This window comes from Raphanus sativus, chromosome 6 (genome assembly GCF_000801105.2).
Source record: "Raphanus sativus cultivar WK10039 chromosome 6, ASM80110v3, whole genome shotgun sequence".
Lineage (NCBI taxonomy): Eukaryota > Viridiplantae > Streptophyta > Magnoliopsida > Brassicales > Brassicaceae > Raphanus > Raphanus sativus.
This window is the reverse complement of record NC_079516.1, coordinates 20,481,985-20,500,720: the sequence shown is the minus strand read 5'-3', so window position 1 is coordinate 20,500,720 and position 18,736 is coordinate 20,481,985. Positions and strand designations below refer to the sequence as shown.

General features: G+C 28.5%; 1 protein-coding gene across 1 annotated transcript; it reads left to right on the top strand.

The window, feature by feature from the left end:
* The first annotated feature begins 15,674 nt into the window (after positions 1–15,674).
* LOC108811125 (uncharacterized) lies at positions 15,675–16,955 on the top strand. Its single transcript, XM_018583175.2, has 2 exons — positions 15,675–15,798; positions 15,874–16,955. The coding sequence occupies exons 1-2, from the start codon at positions 15,709–15,711 to the stop codon at positions 16,033–16,035; spliced, it is 252 nt and encodes an 83-aa protein (XP_018438677.1). The 5' UTR covers positions 15,675–15,708; the 3' UTR covers positions 16,036–16,955.
* Positions 16,956–18,736: the final 1,781 nt, after the last annotated feature.

The following is an 18,736-nucleotide window of genomic DNA, read 5'->3' as shown; positions in this document are numbered from 1 at the left end:
ACCAGTGTGCACCATTTTCGTCTCAGCAAGAAGTTTCAAGTAAATCACAGCAGCCATAGTACTTCACAAGACTCATATCACTTGATCTAAAAGAACATTCCATAGTGAAAAAAAATATTGAGAAAAATACAAGAAGCTGTCCCATATATGCTGCAAAATACAGGAAGTCCTCCGGTGGAATCTACTACTCTTGAATAACATATGATACTCTGAACAGATCAATGAATACCATATCTCAACTAGGCCAAAACGCAGCAATATAATCACCATGACAAATACTTCTAGAATCAACAAAGAACATTCCAGAACAGTATTTACGGTGAGAAGAAATCTGCACACCACATCACTGTACATGTGCCATGAACATGAGGTGAAATAACTCTCTGGTGGTCTTGAGAGAGAACCGTATGCGAGAATCATTCCTGATTGAACAATGAGCTCCACCAAACCAGGAAACAACATATATGAATCCATCTCAAACTCAGGTAGAAGATCAAGCATAACCACAACAGTGGATCGTATAGCCAATGAAACTTAAACCAAAGAGTTCCAAACATACCACTGTAACGAGCCATACAGCTTAGCACGAGTCTTGATTACTGTTAAATTCGGCATAGAACATCGGAGATTACTCTGGCCTGGACAATCAGAAGCAAATCGAGGTGACAAAGGACTAAAAGGATCATCACCGAACCTTTGGTGAAGAAATCTTCAACGAAAATGTTGTACCTGTATGAGACTTGAAGTTGCTATTCAGTTCCACCATTGATATGGATTCAGTGCTCAAAACAGAAAGAAATAAACAAAATATCGCACAGGATAATGAATTGCAAAACAAGAGCACTACAATCATCTTCGTCCACTCCTGCTATTATTTATTACATCTTCTTCCACTACTCATGATCGCCATAACTCAGTTTTCTACTTCACGTAATTGAGAAAAAAGTACGACACAATTTTTCAGAATTTATTGTTTTATTTATTTTTGTATATCTTCAAATAACATCTATGGAGGTGGTATTCTATGGTAGCTGTTTTTAACGGAAAATGAATCCCAAGTCTCTTAAAATCTCAATCATAATTTTTTTTAAAAGATATTGTTTAGAGTTGAATAACAGAGGATTTGATATAAGTTTTACAAATGATTAATTGAATAACAGGGGATTACAAGTGAGTTTGAATGACTTTACACAAATCCTAAATTCAATAACACTTGATTTGAAAAGAGTTCTTAAAATCATTGATTGAATAACATGTGATTTTAACACAATCCCTAAATCTCTTGAAATTCTTATTCCAATGCACCCCCCTTAGAGTAAGTAGGTCTGTGATATAGCCCTGTAATCTTGTCAGTTTTTAATTACCGAGAGAAGCCACTTGCAAAGCAATCAGGCGCGTGTGCTTTTATAAATTTTAATTATTTATTTAAGAATTTGTCAGTCTACTATTTATCTCCTATCTTATCCTCTATTCTAGCTTTCTCTTTCTTCTTGAAGTTTTATTCTTCTCCAAACTCTCGTTCTTCTCCAAACTCCCATTCTTCTCTTCCATTCATTCTCTTTATTTCACAATAATTTTTCTTAATAAATCATTAAAATTTCTCTTTTTTATCAATCATTAAAACTGTTCATTTTTCTTTATAAATGTTCTAAAATTAAATTGTTCAGATCCAAAAATTTTATATCAGAAGCAAAATAAAAGAATTTTAAGTTCATGACTATTCTTCAACTTCTGGTAAATTTTCCTTTTTTACTTGTTATTTTTTGCTTGAACGTGTTTTCTGTCATGAGTAAATTTTAAATTATAGTGATTTTTGTTATAAGTTTGATGTTCTTTTTCATTTTGATTGTCTAAACTTGAAATTGGTTTAAGATTTGTTATCTGAAATATTTATTTTATAAATCATTTGTTATCTGGCAAATGATTTGATATCTGATGCATGTTTTGTTAGCAGATACAAAAAATTTGTCATTAATTGGTACATGATTTGTGTAAATGATATATGTTTTATTACCTGATATATAGATTGATACCAAATATTGATAGATAATTGGTATGATGTTACAAAATACTTATCACTAATTAATACATGATTGATGTAGCTGATTAAAATTTTGGTAAACAGTTTGCCAACTTAAACAGTTTGGTATATATTTTGTTAGGTGGCACGTGATTTGATATCGATGAATGAGTAAAAGAGAAGATTCAAATTTTTGAAAAATGGTGGCAGTGACAGGGGAAAGAGAATGGGAGGAATATGGAAGATAGTTTATCTAAAATATTTTGTTGTATAAATCGTTTGTTATCTGGCAAATGATTTGATATCTGCTACATGTTTTGTTAACTGATACAAAAGGTTTGTCATTGATTAATACATGATTTGTGTACATGATACATGTTTAGTTAGCTGATACATAGTTTGATACCAAAGATTGATAAATAATTGGTATGATATTACAAAAGACTTATCGTTAATTGACACATGATTCATGTAGCTGATAAATATCTTAGAAACATGATTGGTTACGTACTTGATAACATGATCATTATCCACTAACTGTGTAGTTGGTTGTTATATTATTTGTTAACGACCGAATCATTCATGTTAGTGAAAACTATTATAAAATTCTGAATTTAGTTGTGAATATATTTTTATATATTATAATATTTTTGACAATAATATTGACTGATGAAAAGAAAAATTGACTGATAAAAAAACTAAAGATATTGATTGTTTCGAAAAAAACAAATATATTAGTTCACAAAAAGAGAAAATGAGTGGTCTTTAATTGCTCTAAAAGTAAATTTATTCTGCAAAACAGTGACCTATGAACTGACAATGAATCAGACATGTCCCCTGAAACTTGTCAGAAAAGACTGCATGCTGTCGTTTGTGGTGCAAAACACATGAGGGCTTTTAGGTCTATTTGGGAGCCAAATTGTGGGTCTCTAACCCCTTATGTCCATCAATAGCCCCAATTCTAATTTGGACCTCTAATGGGTATATCCTTCTAATTTGCCCAAAATCATATGTGCAGGCTTTAGCATCAACTAATAAGCTATTTCCGTAGAATAGTTGGTTAGAGGCTAAGTGTTTGAATATTCAGAGCTCATGCTGCGCATTTAAAAAATGAAACTTTTGCATATGACTTTTTAAATTTTAAAATGAATATACAAAAGCATATGCAATAAAATATTTTTCTAAAGTTAATTAAGTTTTAGCTAGATTATCTATAATCTTCAAAATATCAAGATCGGACATGTGTTATATTGTGTTACTTCTAGACCTGGGAATGAATCGGATATCCGGATTTTTGAAGGTATTGTGATTTGTTTCGAATGTTACGGATATCTAATTTTCTGATTTGCTTTGATTCAGAAAAATATAGATATTCGAAAAAATAGATATCCGGAAAATAAATAGATATTTACGTACTTACGATATTTTATTTGTTTTGATTAATACAAATAATCTTAAAAGCTCGATACAAATTTGTTTTGTAAAATATTTTTTTCATGATATTAAAGATAAAAATTAAAAGAAGTAGTGAATCTACATAATTTGTGAATTTTTAAATTTAGTTAACAATTATAATAACACAAAACTTAAGAAAAAATATAATTGTCATAAATGTTTTCTCTTTCTTTTATGTAATACTTTTATATAAGTAATAATGTGAATAGAATCTGTCAAATCATATGTTAGAATAATAATTATATAATTTTATATATTTAAAACTTTAAATATAATCAAATATACATGGATTTATATATTGACGGATCGAATCGGATATATGTTTTTCAAAATTTTAATATTTGTGATTTGCATCGGTTTCAACGAATATTGAATTTTAGTATTTGTTTTGCTTCGAAAATTTACGGATATCCAGAATTTTCGGATTATATAGCAACGAATAACGAATCGAATCAAATTTAACGGATAAAATGCTTAGTCCTAGTTACTTCTACATATAAAAAATAGCATTGATACTAAAATCAAACATCGATCAATTATTTGGAATGTGTGTGGGGGTTTAAGTTAAGAACTTTGTTTATATAGATCGAAGTTTTTTTCTTCTGTTTATGAAAATTTGATTGAGTATAGGAGAAATACGAAAATGTTGCAGTTCTTATCTTAGCTTTCTCTTATGTTACTTTTTTCTTAAAGCATTCTGTTATGTTACTTTGAGTGTAAAATTATTTACCTTGGACCGAAGTAAGGATGCACTTATGTTTCTCCACTCGACCTGCTACTCCTCTCCGAAATTTGTTTTCCTATCTATACTATTAAATATTATATCAAACTATATATTTAGTTTATTTAATAAACTATTATATCAAATTATATTAATATTAAATTTAAATATGAATACACAAAAAATTAAATATAAAATTAAAATTTTCAAAAAAAATTTGGATGGAATAATTTTCCTCTTTACATCTTTCATGCGACAGTATTTTAGCGGTTAATGAGTTTCTCATCATGGTTTTATTGCAACTTTCATGAATATTAGTGGCTTTCCCGTCCACACTGGATTAGTATATTGGCAGAGTCCTTTTTTTTACCATATTACCATATGTCTATCACGTACTGGAGGTGATAATCAAACTGCAAAACTGGTGTCCGAACTCTCTTGTACTAGTCTACTAGATAAGAGAGATTACGCCACTTGGCTAAATTTATCTCAAAGCCCCTAAATTCTTACGTTTATCCCTTTTAGCCTCGTAATTTTATTTGCCCTTAGCCTCTAGTAAAATTAAACATTTCAAAGGTTAGCATGAATTTTCAAAATGTTACTATATTTTGGTCTGAAAACAATTAAAACAATTTTAGAGTTGAAAACATATAAACAAAATAGCGTAAATAGTAATAAGGTAACAAGTAACCAGAAACCAAAATACTCAATGCAAAGGTAGGTGAACCGATACTCACGTGGAAGCATTAATCTTATATACTCAATACAACAATGAAAGGTGTACCGAATAGGTAGACATTGTAAGTTTTTTTTTTCTTTTTTTTTTCTGTCATTGCAAGTTGGTCAACACCCATGTTCTATTTTTCTTTATCGAAACCCAACTTATCGAAGCCAGTTACAAAAAAAAACCCAACTTATCGTATAAAGTCTTCCAACGCGTTAATGTGCCTACTTGCTTAAATGATAACGTACAATTTTCATATTTCATGATAACAAGTTCAAGTTGGTCTAGGTTTCTATTCTTTCACTAATGCAAACATTGTCTTCGCTTTTTATTATTGTTTAGTATCATTTTCATATTTCCATAGACTACTGTTGCCATATGCGAACGTCAATGCTATAAACTTAAATGCCAAACACAAAATGAAAGATTTTCTTTAGAATTATTCTTGGGTAGTTCACCGACCAATAATATTTTGTTATTTCATATTCAATATTTTTTAAAAATAAAAAAAAATATTGTCAACTTATATTATGTTTTAAAATAAAAATAAATAAAAAATAGTAGAAGTCATATTTTTTAAAAAAATACATTAATGCCATTAGCAAAACACTAAAACTTAAATCCTAAACTCTAAACTCTTCGGTAAACCATAAACCTTTGGATAAATCATAAATCCTTAATCAAGAATACTAAACACTAAATCTTAAAGACACTAAACCCTTAATCATAATCCATGAACCTTTTGATAAAAATAAATAAAAATAGTAGCGGTTACTAAAAGATAATTTTTTAAAAAGAAATATTTTAATGCCATCAGCAATATATTAAATTCTAAATAGTAAAAACTAAATCTTAAACACTAAAACTAAAACTGATTTTTGCATTAAGGCTGAAATGGCGCTTATTCACACAGCCAACTTCCCTATGGGTTTGTTGGACAAAGCATTACCTTCTTTGATATAGTTCTTTTTGGTTTATGATGAATGATACAAAAGGTTTCTGGATTTGGAGAAAGCTACTTAAACTAAGAGGACTGGCTTATGATTTCATGCGTATGGAAGTTCACAATGGATGAGAGTGGGCAGGTTGATTGATGTAACGGAGCTATTGGCACAGCTTATATTGGTCTTTCGCGCAAGGCAACAGTCAGGGAGCTGTTACACCAACTGGTTGGTGCGTGCAAGGAAAAGAAGTAGGATGTAAACGCTGGCACAAGCGTTGTGTTGTAGAAGTATAGGGAGGATGATTTCCAAGATAACTTCTCAGCTAGGGATACATGGGAGCAGATCCGGCCTAGGAAGGAGAAGGTACATTGGAGTAAAATGGTCTGGTTCAAAGAGGGAGTTCCTCTGTTTACTTTCATCACTTGGTTAACAATTTTTGAACAGATTGGCTACAAGAGATAAGATGAGGATTTGGGGTGTCACACAAGGTTGTGGGCTTTATGGAGAAAGGGATGAAACAAGAGATCACCTTTTCTTTGCTTGTCCATATTCTTTTAGGGTGTGGGAGAAACGTTACGGAAACGTTACGAATGGTCAAATGGCACAGAATGCAGCGGCTGGATGCTATACTGATTAACATGGTGTTTCAGATGACCATACATTATGTCTGGAGAGAGAGAAATGGGAGGCTGCACAGGATGGACTACTGTGTCCTTAAAGTTAGGTCCACAACATCGAGACAGAGGATTATTACAAAGGTGGTTTGAGCTCTCAAGCTGAGATAGTTTTTTTTATTTACATTAGGTCCTTGTTTTATTTAGCCACAATTCTTTTGTAAATGTAATTCTTTACACTTGCTATATCAATAACTTTGAAACTGTATCAAAAAGAACACTAAAGATACTAAAAAGTTTTTTTTTTTAATTACGACTATTTATTATTTATTTTTATCTCATAATATAATTTGACAGTATTTTGTTTTTTTAAAGATATTGAATATAAAATAACAAAATAGTATTAGTTGGTACGCATACAGATTTATCCTAGGTGAATCCAATGATAACTATTTTATTTATATTTATATCTAGCACGTAAAGTTTACATGTAACAAGCTAGTTTTGATTTTTAAAAATAGAGACAAGCGTTCATTTTTAGGGGAAAAAAATACCTATGCTAAAAATAAAACGTAAGCGTAGATATAAAAAGCAAACACAAGCAACCAATCGCAAATCTTGTTGTTATTGGTGTGCATTTCTCACTTTAGACAAGACATATGGTGACTGATTAGTACTTGTATAAGACAAGGATGTATGTTACTCCTTGAGGTCAACTATACATCATATATATAAACGTTCTAGAAAGGGCAATTGTCAATGCTTACCAAATACAACTCTAGACTGAGTATTTGACTAATTCCACATTTCTTTGTATCAGTCAATCATGCAATGCATTAACTGCCGCCAGAAAAGACTATGGAACTATTGAGATTTTGCTTGGTTTTGATTATCACATGAGGACTATGAAATTATTTGTCGGAACTTCATTAGTAAATTCGATTATGAAAACACAAACGAGTTCCCTTAATCTGGCCGATCATAATGTACGTCTGAACCTGTATATCCTTTCATCAACTTTCAAAGATGAACATCTTAAATTTTAACACCATTATGACTTTTGCTTGCATTTCACGAAATAAGATTCCAAAGCATTTCATAAAGTTCAGTAGGCAGTAGCATGATCGTGTGCCTATTTAAAAAAAAACATGTTAAATGTTCTCAATTTTTCAAATAAGCAAGAAACTACTATCTACCTTGCACGATAACAGGAAATCAACTACTTTTTTTTTTTGGAATTCAACTACTTTTACAGACAACTTCCGTTACATCATGATGATAAATTTGCAAATTCAATCATATATCTACAGAAACAATTAATCTTCTTTTTTTTTTGAAAAAAGAAACAATTAATCTTCACATCGTCAGTTCTATCTACTGGACGATTGGTTTTCTTACATTACTATTGTCCAGAAAACTTGAGAGGTTGTGTCTAATTATTCTACAGGTTTCTACCGGTTACGAAAGCTGTAAAAATCAGGATTTTGAGGTTTTGCTGGTTTTTTGCAATAGCTCGCGACAACCAATAAACTTTTTAATTCTATTCGACTATAATAAGGTTCGTGCGCATTTAGTTGCATTTCCGCATCTTGCCTTAAGAATTAAACGTATTAGTTTTAGTAGATTTTTCTGTTGTATTTTTTACTTGTTTCAGGATTTGTTTAAGTGCATTTTCTGTTTATCCGCCGCTATAAGAAGACTGTAATTTCTATTAAAAATAACTTTAAAAAACTTTAGTATAAAATTTAACATTTAGCCTAAAAATACACTTACATTAATTACATTAACAGCTTAAAAACTATACAAATCAGAAACGAATATTTTTTGGATATTGTATTGGAAGAATTTAGAATTTTACATATGAACTAAAGAATACACAAAAACATGTTGACGTTCAAAAAAATGAGGAAAAAAACTAACGTGTTAGAATCTGCAACCGCAACAAAGAAAGAAGAAAGCAAGCTTAGAAACCAAAACCATTCCTTCAATGATAGACATGATTCTGTATCTCAAAGTTTCGAAAAACGACATCTTCAGATTCAATCTCTTCCACTTTAGCCTTCCAAATCCCAAAAATTTCAACCTCGTCCTTTCTTTCTTTGTCTTGAATATCGAAAAGGTCTCTTTTCTCATCATCTTTGATCTTGAAATCCTTTCGAAATCGAACATAACAGAGCGAGAGAGAGAGGAAGTAGGTATATTATGTCCTGCTTATGCTTTTGTTGTTATAAAGTCTTCGCAGACGAACAAAGGAGTTTTATACAAGCCCAAAGCCAGGGTGTATTGGTAATTAATAGTCGTTTTGAAGCGTGTTTTAATATTTCAATTTCCAGTGATCAACGTAGGTGTGCTGACGTGAGACCACTCTGTTTCTTTTCCAGAAGAATTTTCGTGGATGTATCATTATCTGTTTCTATATATAGATGTATTTATCTTCTATAAATATTTTACACGTATATCTATAGTTCTATACAATACATAGTTTAAAAGATTTAATGTCATGTGATTATCCTGTTTGTAAGTGAGAATTGATATACTCTCTCCGTTTCAAAAGGATAAATATTTTAGAATTTTTACATATATAAAGAAAAAATATTAAAATTTGATCATAAATACATTGTTTTTTTTATGAATAAGATTTTTATATAACTTTTAATCAATATAAATTCAATAAACACCATTAAATTTTTTAAAGTTTACAATTTTTCATTAAATAAAATATCTTTTTGAAACAATTTTTTTTAGAATATAGATTTTTCTGAAACAGAAGGAATATAAGCTATTCATATATATAAATACATACGTATGTTCTTAGGGGATTTGGCAATATGACTCAAAACTTGATTTAAAGCAAAATTATACTCAAACTTGAATCAAATACAAAATTAACCTAAAATTTTTGTGAAATTGCAGCCATCCCCTTGTGACCAAACAAAAACCATAACTCATTTTTATGAATATAACACCAGAAAGTCTTCTGAGTCTTCTGAGATAGTGTAAGTCGTCTAGACAACGTCCAGGGAAGTCTTCTGGTATAACTGATCTTAAAAATAATTTATAAATTTTGTAAAAAATATTTTGATGAGTGAGAAAATAAAATCATGTAATTATAAACAATTTTAAGTGATATAAATTAAGATATAATAAAATTGATTTTTTTTTTAACATAGATGAATGAAAGTAGTGAATCATGATATTCTTTGGTTTAGGGTTTGGAAACATATGTTGTAGTATTGTATGTACTCTTAAGGTTAGATTTTGGAAAACTTAAATATATTTTTGAAAAATAATATTTTACCTATATATGTTTATTTCTGTGTATAGTAAACACTTTTTTAAGTTTAATTTGATTTTATGAAGTGTTTAGTTAGTTAAATTAGTTTAGGGGTTATGGGTCTAGACGACTTACATGGGAGTCGTCTGGCGATTAGTTTATTTATTTATTTTTAATTAGTTGAAAGTTATAATTTTAATAATTTTTTTTGAAGAGTTATATTAAAACTTTTGAAAAGTATTTTGTTTCGTTTTATATGTGTATATATTTATATTTGTATATATATTAATTTTTTAAAAAATTCTAATGAATAGCTAGTTTAAATTTTTTATAAAAACATTTATGATACGGTTTGTGAATTTAAATTAATATATAAAATGTGTATATACTTTTATTTATAATATTTCCATTTTTATATTTTTAATTTAAAATTTTAAAATGTTTAAAAAAATTAATTTTATATTTATTTATCCAACCGCAAGCGCAAACGCTAGTTGGAACCAGCTTTTGATTTTAAGAGGTTCAGAGCAGTTTGAAACGATTTGTAGCGGTCTGTATGATTGTTTCGAAACTCTTTCAACTGCTACAAACCGCAAAAGCTGTATTTACGGATGGTAGCGGAAAAAGCAGTCAAACCCTTAATAAACAACAATAAAATATTCTTGAAATAATAGCGTATTTCATTTATTTCTCACAGTCAAACTAGAGTATTATATTTCATATCACTAAAATAATATAGAACACCAACTCATTTCAAACCTTTTTATAAAAAAGCCAATGCCAATCCTATACACAACCACTAAATATTAAACTCTAAACCTTATTCACTAAACCCAAACTTAAATATAATTCTTAAATTCAAATATAAACCTAAACCTAAATAAAACGGAACACAATAAATAGTATAGTACATATAAATGAAATTATGAAATGTCTATGATCACATGTAAAAAATTAATGTTCACCCCAACTCCAACCCTCACCTATAGATGCTAAATACTAAATCCTAAACCATAATCACTGAACACTTAACCTAAATATAAACATTTAATACAAATCTAAACTTTAAACACAAAGACAATGAAACAAAATAAATAGGATAAATACATATCGGTGAAATTATGATATGTCTATGCTTGCATGTAATAAGTTAATGTTGACCAAAACTCGAACCCCCACCTTTCAAATACTAAACACTAAATCCTAAAACCTAATCATTAAATCTTAAACCAAAATATAAAACCTAAACGCAAATATCAGAATCTTAAAATAATGCATAATATCTTGATTCATATCAATAATACAACATCAAAACATAATTCATATTTATATACTGTAGAATAGCAATTCTATTATACCTTCATAAAATATAATAAAAAGAGAAATAGTTACATTGCAACAATTAAAAGAGGCGAGGAGACTATGGGTGGAATGCTTGAGGAAGAGAGGACAGTCGCGGCACAACAAAAATATGTATAGTTTAATATTATAATTAATCACAAAATATGAGAGAAGAGAACTATCAAATTTGAAAGCATGATAAATTGTTCCATTTTTATAGTATAAAATTATGTCTCAGGTAGTATGATACCCTTAGAGCAAATTTATTGGTGAGTATGTAACTCATTTTCTAAACGAAATTAAATATTATATAATAAAATTTTACTTATTTAAATAAATTAAAAAGACTTGACAAAAAAGTAAATTAAAAAGACTTTTAAAGCTATAAACCATTTAGTAAATGATATGTGTAATACAAGTTATCTAATAATATAAGTGCATAAATAATTTCTCATATCTCTCTCCTACTTTTCCTATTTTTTCTTGTTTTTTTAAAAAATAGTGAGATATTTATGGCTATCAACCATTGGAAATATTCTTACATAAATAGCTACACTAAAGTATATCTACTATACTATTCGTGAGTTCATCTTCTTTAAAACTTTTTTTTAGAGTATTTCCAACGCAATACCTCTTTTTAAAGGGAGCAAAGCTTCAAAATGAGGATTTAACGATTGATTACTCCAACCATAAATACTCAAAAAATCTTTAAAAGTTTATTTATTTGCACTATAGTCTTTGACATTAACAAAACCTACTATTAATGATAAAACTTCACAATATATATAAAACATATTTTAATATATTATTCAACACACAATATTAAAATAATATATAATAAAAAGAATATAAATTTACATATAATAAAACAACACACGGACACACACATTTTAGAAAACAACATATAAATACCAAATTACTCAAGCATTATTTCCGTAATTCACTCATATATACTCAATCAATACATTCCGAAGTAATATTTAAATGTTTATGTAATTTGATTTTATTTATCTTAAGTTTTTTAGTGTATTTTTATTTTATGTGAACTTTATTTACTGTATTTTCTATTTTTGTGAATTTTATTTAAATATTATGTATTCTATTCTATTTTATTTTGGTGTATTTAAGTTATTCTAAATAAAGTTAATAGATGTATTTGTGAAAGAAAATAATTATAAAGACTAAAAAGAAAATGAATAGTAGTTTTGAGTTTTAGTGAAATAGAAACTATTCATGTTTTTTTATGTTTCGACCTGGTTTCAGTTTTATTTTTTTTGATTCTGGTTCTGGTTCGGTTTTTTGGGTTTGAATAATATGGCATGCCTAATACTATAAATGTACGAATTCAATAAACTGAAATATGGCCCAATAAAAATAAATCACTTACACCAAGATGAAGAGTTGTAACAAAAACAAAATTAGTAGTTCTTTTACCAAACCTATACATCCACTAATAACAAAATTTTAGCTTGAACCATCAGTTAGCTAGCTCTGAAATCAATTGATCTCTGGTTAATTTTCTGATGATTGTAACCAAACCACAAACTGAAATCAGATTTAAACAATTTTTTTTTCACACCATATATTATAAAAATTGGAAAAGCTTTTTATTGAACATGAAATGCTACAGTGTATATAGTATTGCATTTTTAAGAAGCACCAGGCGCTTTAGTGCATATAAATATTTTCTACCAAGCATTTTAATATATAGAATAGAAATCTCTCTTTTTTGACAATAAATTAATAATTAAAACCTATACAATATAAATCTCTCTAATTAAAATAGAAACATTCTATTAGACCCAATATTTTATAGGATTTTAAATTAAATATACTCATATATTATAAAATAATTATGAAAAAGTAATATACTACTATCTATGTTTTCAAACAACACAATAATTAATCTTGTGTCCAAAAATATAAAACATTATAATTGAAAAAATAATTTATAAAAAACAAAATAAGTATAAATTATTTTATAGGTTTAGATACTAGCTACAAAATAATTCAGTCAATATCAAATCAATTAAAGTAATGGATTATTTTAATTTTATTTAAATAAATAAACAGCATGTCTTATCAAAACAGAAATATTCTCTTGGACCCAATTTTTTGTAGGATTTTAAATTAAATATACCCATATATTATAAAATAGTTATGAAAACAGTAATATACTACTATATATGTTTCCAAACAACATAATAATTAATCTTGTGTACAAAAAATATAAAATATTATAATTGACTAAATATTCAAATAATTTATAAACAATCAAAAATAAGTATAACTTATTTTACAGGTTTAGATACTACAAAATAATTTCAATCATTATAAAATCCATTAAACTAATAGATTAATCTATTATTCATAAATATAAAATTAAATTCATTTAAATTGAATAAACTTTCATATTAAATTAAATACTGTATATAACAATATTTAGTAAATTGACATCAAATAAATTTTATCAAAATATATTATACCTTTAATAAAATAAATTACAAAGATTTTATTAAAAATTCATAATAAGAAATATATGAAAAAACTAAAATATTAAATTAAATAATATCTTATACAATTTCATATTTAATAAATACAACATATTATATTTTATTGGAATTTTCATAAATAAAAATTAAGTTCATTTAAATTTAAATAGAACTTAATATTAATTTAATGCTGTATAAAATTAAAATGAAAGAAACTGCATCAAGTAGATTTTATAATTAATTTTTATGAAAATATATCATACAATTAATCAAATAAATTACAGATATTTTCTTAAAAGTTCATAATGAAAAGAGTTGAAATAACTAAAAGTAAATTAAATAATATCTTATAAAATTTCATATTTAATAAATATAAAATAATATAATTATAGAAATAAATCAAAATATTCAAATAACTAAAATATCTCTTATTAATACAGAAACATTTATTTGAACCCGGCATTTTTTGTACGTTTTTGAATTAAATATACTCTTATATTATAAAGTAGTTATTTAAAAAAAACAATATACTACCATCAAATTTTTCAAACAACATAATAATTAATCTTTTGACAGAACAATATCAAACATTACAATTGACTAAATATTGAAATAGTTTTTTTAAAATCGAAAAATAAGCCTAACTAGTTTTACAGGTTTAGATACTACAAAAGAATTCCAATAAATCTCAAATCAATTAAACTAAGAATTATTTAAATTATATTTTCTTAAATAAAAAGTACATTCATATAAATTTAAATAAAACTTTCATATTAAATTTGAAACGGAACATCAATAAAATGAAATAAATTGACATAAACCATTTTTTATAATTAAAATTTTATCAAAATATATCATACAATTAATCAAATAAATTACAGAGATTTATTAAAATAATATAACGAAAAGAGTTGCAAAAATAAATATTAACTTAAATAATATCTTATACAATTTCATATCTAATAAATACAAAATTATATATTTTACTATAGTTTCACTTAAAATATGTTCATTTAAATTTAAATAAAAATTCATATTAATTCAATAGTGTAAATAAATTAAATGTAAGAAATTGAATCAAAATATATCTTACAATTAATCAAATAAATTACAGAGGTTTGATTAAAATTCATAATGAAAAAGAGTTGAAATAGCTAACAATTAAATTAAATAATAGCCATAACATAATATATATAAAATTATACATTATATAATTTATTTAAGTAATAAATAACTCAATAATAGGCATTGCATAATATATATATAAACATTATACACTGAAAATAACTACATTGTACAATAAATATAATAAAAATAATTATGTTGAAAATGTTTGAAATATATATTATCTGACGATAAATAATTAACACTGGGTATAAATTATTAAATTAAACCGATTATAATATGAACCACATTATTATTATTTTTATCAACAAAAGAATAGCCAAGACTGGAACTGAGTCGACATAAACCATAGCTGAAAGTAGACTTCTAGCACCGCATGCTAACTTGTCAGCCTTTGTATTTTGTGCATTTGAGATATGTCGTATGAGAAATTTGGGGAAGAAACGCTTACATCTTAGGAACTCAACCATATGTGTACCGAATGCCGGGCATTCTGTTGGTATAGACACCATTATCACCAGTTGAGAACAGTCTGTTGCAAACACCATTTCTGAAAGTATAGTCTAAAAATAATATGAATCAAATTATCAGCAAGATAAATTACAATAAACAATTGTAATTAATGTTAATTAATCCACATCAAAATAAACATTACATAACTAAAATTCTCTCTTAACCAAAAAATCTCTCCTAACACTAAAATCATTCAACTAATTTAATCAATTTAAAATAAAATCTGCGATGTCGCATGGGTCATGATCTAATATTCTTTATTCCCAACACACACCCTATAATATATAGAAATAATATATTCTTTAAAAGGTTACATATTTTAAAATGAAAGTATAGTCTAAAAGTACCCAGATTTAAAATCTATTATTCATTGTATTACGTCAATTGATACATTATACATCTATAAATAGAGGATCAAGCATATCAAAAATGAAATAAAAACATCAAAAATTAGGCATAACTATTGACCCTATTTTGAAAAAGAAATGGTTCTTACAGATGCAGAGATTTTAGAGATTAAAAGTGAACTCGAACGTATTAGGAAAACATCAGAACTAGATGAAGAGGATATGAAGGTAAGCTTTCATTTCCGTTCACTTTTAACTGTTGTTTATACATACAAATGCTTAATAAGTTTTTAACAAATTTAGGATCTAGAAGAGAAGATGACCGAATACCTTGAAAAGGAAAAGGTTGTGGGTACTTTATTCAACGCTGTGCTAAAGATGTTAGACAGTTCTGTTGCAAAGGAACAGGCTTCCTCATCTCCATCAATGCCCTCGGCCTCGGATGACAAGGGAAAGCAGGAGTAGTAGTAGTAGTATTCTTTCTTTCAAAGCTTTTATGGAATAACTAATCTGAGATTTTGTGTAATAAAGAAAAGATTTCATTGTCTTCCGGTTTCAAATATGTTGAATTCTCATGATAAAACAAGCATCTTTCATTTGTTTTTGGATCCTCCTTATACCTCTCTTAATCATTTTAATTTTAAAATAAATTCTGTTTTGGAAAATTAGCATATACCACGGATAATCACGCCTCCAATTTTTTCAAACAAACCTTATCTCTCTGAGTCTCACCATCATTCTTCATCTTGCCTCTCTGATGCTGATTGACGTAAAAGTGAGAGGCTCCATCTTCTCCCGTCATGTCCATCTTCCTCTTTGGTGTAAGTTTTTCTCGGTGATGCAATATACCCCATTTGGTTCCAGGGGTGGATCCATCACATTATGAAGTATATGGCATTTATAATAAAATATATTTTTGATTAGGGACATTTACTTAAATTATAGGTAATTATTGAAAAAATATAAAATCAGTGTGTGGCACTTGCTCCACCTAAGTTCTACCTGAGTCTGTCCCTGTCTGGTTCATGTCAACAATTCGATCTTTGCAGTGTTGTGTGAGTTTGTTTCGAGAATAGAGATCCCGATAACGACGAGGGATGGTGTAGCAACAGCAACAACTTCTCCTCCCTCTCTATTTTCGGATTCGGAAAATTTTCCCAAATTTAGCAAGGTTTCGCATATCACCGGTGAGACCTTTAATGGAACTTTTGTCCATCTAACTGCAAGGCTTATTTGGTGTGGGTTTGGCTTGTGATTCATGTCATATGGGTCTCTGACTATGTGGTGAATGCGTGAGCTTTTATCCCTCTAAATTCAAGTCTCTTGGACCTTAATTCTTGCTATCTCACCTCCCCACATTTTTAGATTTTGTGTTGCTTGTTGTCCTGAATATGATTAGCACGCTTAGGAATTACATGTAGAGGAATGTAGAGGACTCTATTTGTTTTGTTGTGCTTTGCGGTTCACTTTCCTTTAAGAGGATATTAGAGTCTCTCCCACATCGTTAATGATGTGTGGTCCTTGGGCATATATATGTGATTGGGCAATCCTCCACTCTTGAGCTAGCTTTTGGGTGTGAGTTAGGCCCATCACTAATATGGTATCAGAGTCTATGGTGAAAAGCCCAGCAGATAGATTTCCCATATAAATAGTTGTCTACCTATGTAGCCTATAAATATGGCCCATCTTGCTGTGGTATGTCCGAGATGTTGGGCTTGGGCTGTTTCCGTGTTGGACCGTTTCCCACCCACATCTCGAGAGGGACTATTAGAGTCTCTCCCACATCGTTAATGATGTGTGGTCCTTGGGCATATATATGTGATTGGGCAATCCTCCACTCTTGAGCTAGCTTTTGGGTGTGAGATAGGCCCATCACTAATAGAGGAGGTAGTAAGGTTTCAGAGTGGTCATGTTTTTCCTTTCGTCTAACCGACATAGAGGACAAGTTTAGTAATGTATTGTTTTTATGTCGAAGGCCAGATCTTTTTTCTTTTTTTCTTTTTTTTACTGAGTTTTTTTAACTTAATTGAATCCAGAGGAGCCAGAGCCCACAGATGGACCACTTCTCTAAGGCTTTCAAATGGATCCTAAAGTATGAACCCATATCCGCATTACGTGACCAGAACATTAGTTTCGTGCAGCAGGAGGGCTCTAAAGCATGGACCTGTATCCTACTATTTACATTTTTTCCCAAAAAGACCAATCAGTTTATATATTACATATATCTCATTCTTTTATATAAGGGATAAAACTTAATGAGTTCTAGGTGAACTAAAGAATTTAATATGAATTTTGTTAAACCACTTAGAGTCTCACCTAAAATGATAAAAGATTTTATTTTAACTAAAACACTCTACCTAAGCACAAGAAAATCACTAGAAAACTTTAAAAACTCATAATTTAACATATTTTAATAACATTAAATTTTATAGTGCTTTAAAATTCAATAACATAATTTTAATTTTTTTTAAAATCCATGTTTGAATAATAGTGAACTTGTTATTTTTATACAAATCACTTTAAGCTCTCAATTGAAAACAGACCAAATTGTTTTTAAGATAATAGAGGTAACATGAAAAAAATTAATCTTAAATCGTAGTCTATACAATAATAGGACAGTTTCCTTACTCCAAAGGTTGTCACCTCAGTATCAGGTGGGTCCCACTTTAAAAAGTGTGAAAAAGTGTTAAATCCATGATTCGAACCTGGGTTATTAAGATACAAGCACTAACATTTATACCACTAAACTAAATGATAAGTTGTGAGTTGATGGGGAAAACTAATATATATTTATGTCGGGCCAGCAAGTGTATTATGGGTTTCATTTTTAAAATAGGTTTCATCACGTTATATGAAGAAAAGGCTCAAGTTTACAACAGTTATAGTTTTTCCATATTGTAAACCGTCTTCGTTTAACATGAGTTAGGATTATTTTCATCATCGTCTCAGACAGGTTTGAGTTACAGAGCTGCGCCGTGTGTCTGTTCATGCTTCTCCAGTTCCTCAAACCGGAGTCCGTCACTCAACCTTCGAGTCTATCCGTCATGGTCGTAGTAGTCAGAGCATAGTCACCGCCTCCTCCACTTCTAGGATTCGCTGAACTTCAAGAAAGGCAGTGAGTTTATGGGAATCACTATTCTCTTCATTGATGAAAAGGTGTTGGAAA

Coding starts and splice junctions, on each gene's coding strand:
- LOC108811125 (XM_018583175.2), top strand. CDS start 15,709: ATGGTTCTTACAGATGCAGAGATTTTAGAGATTAAAAGTGAACTCGAA. Junction 15,799..15,873: donor TAGATGAAGAGGATATGAAG/GTAAGCTTTCAT, acceptor TAACAAATTTAG/GATCTAGAAGAGAAGATGAC.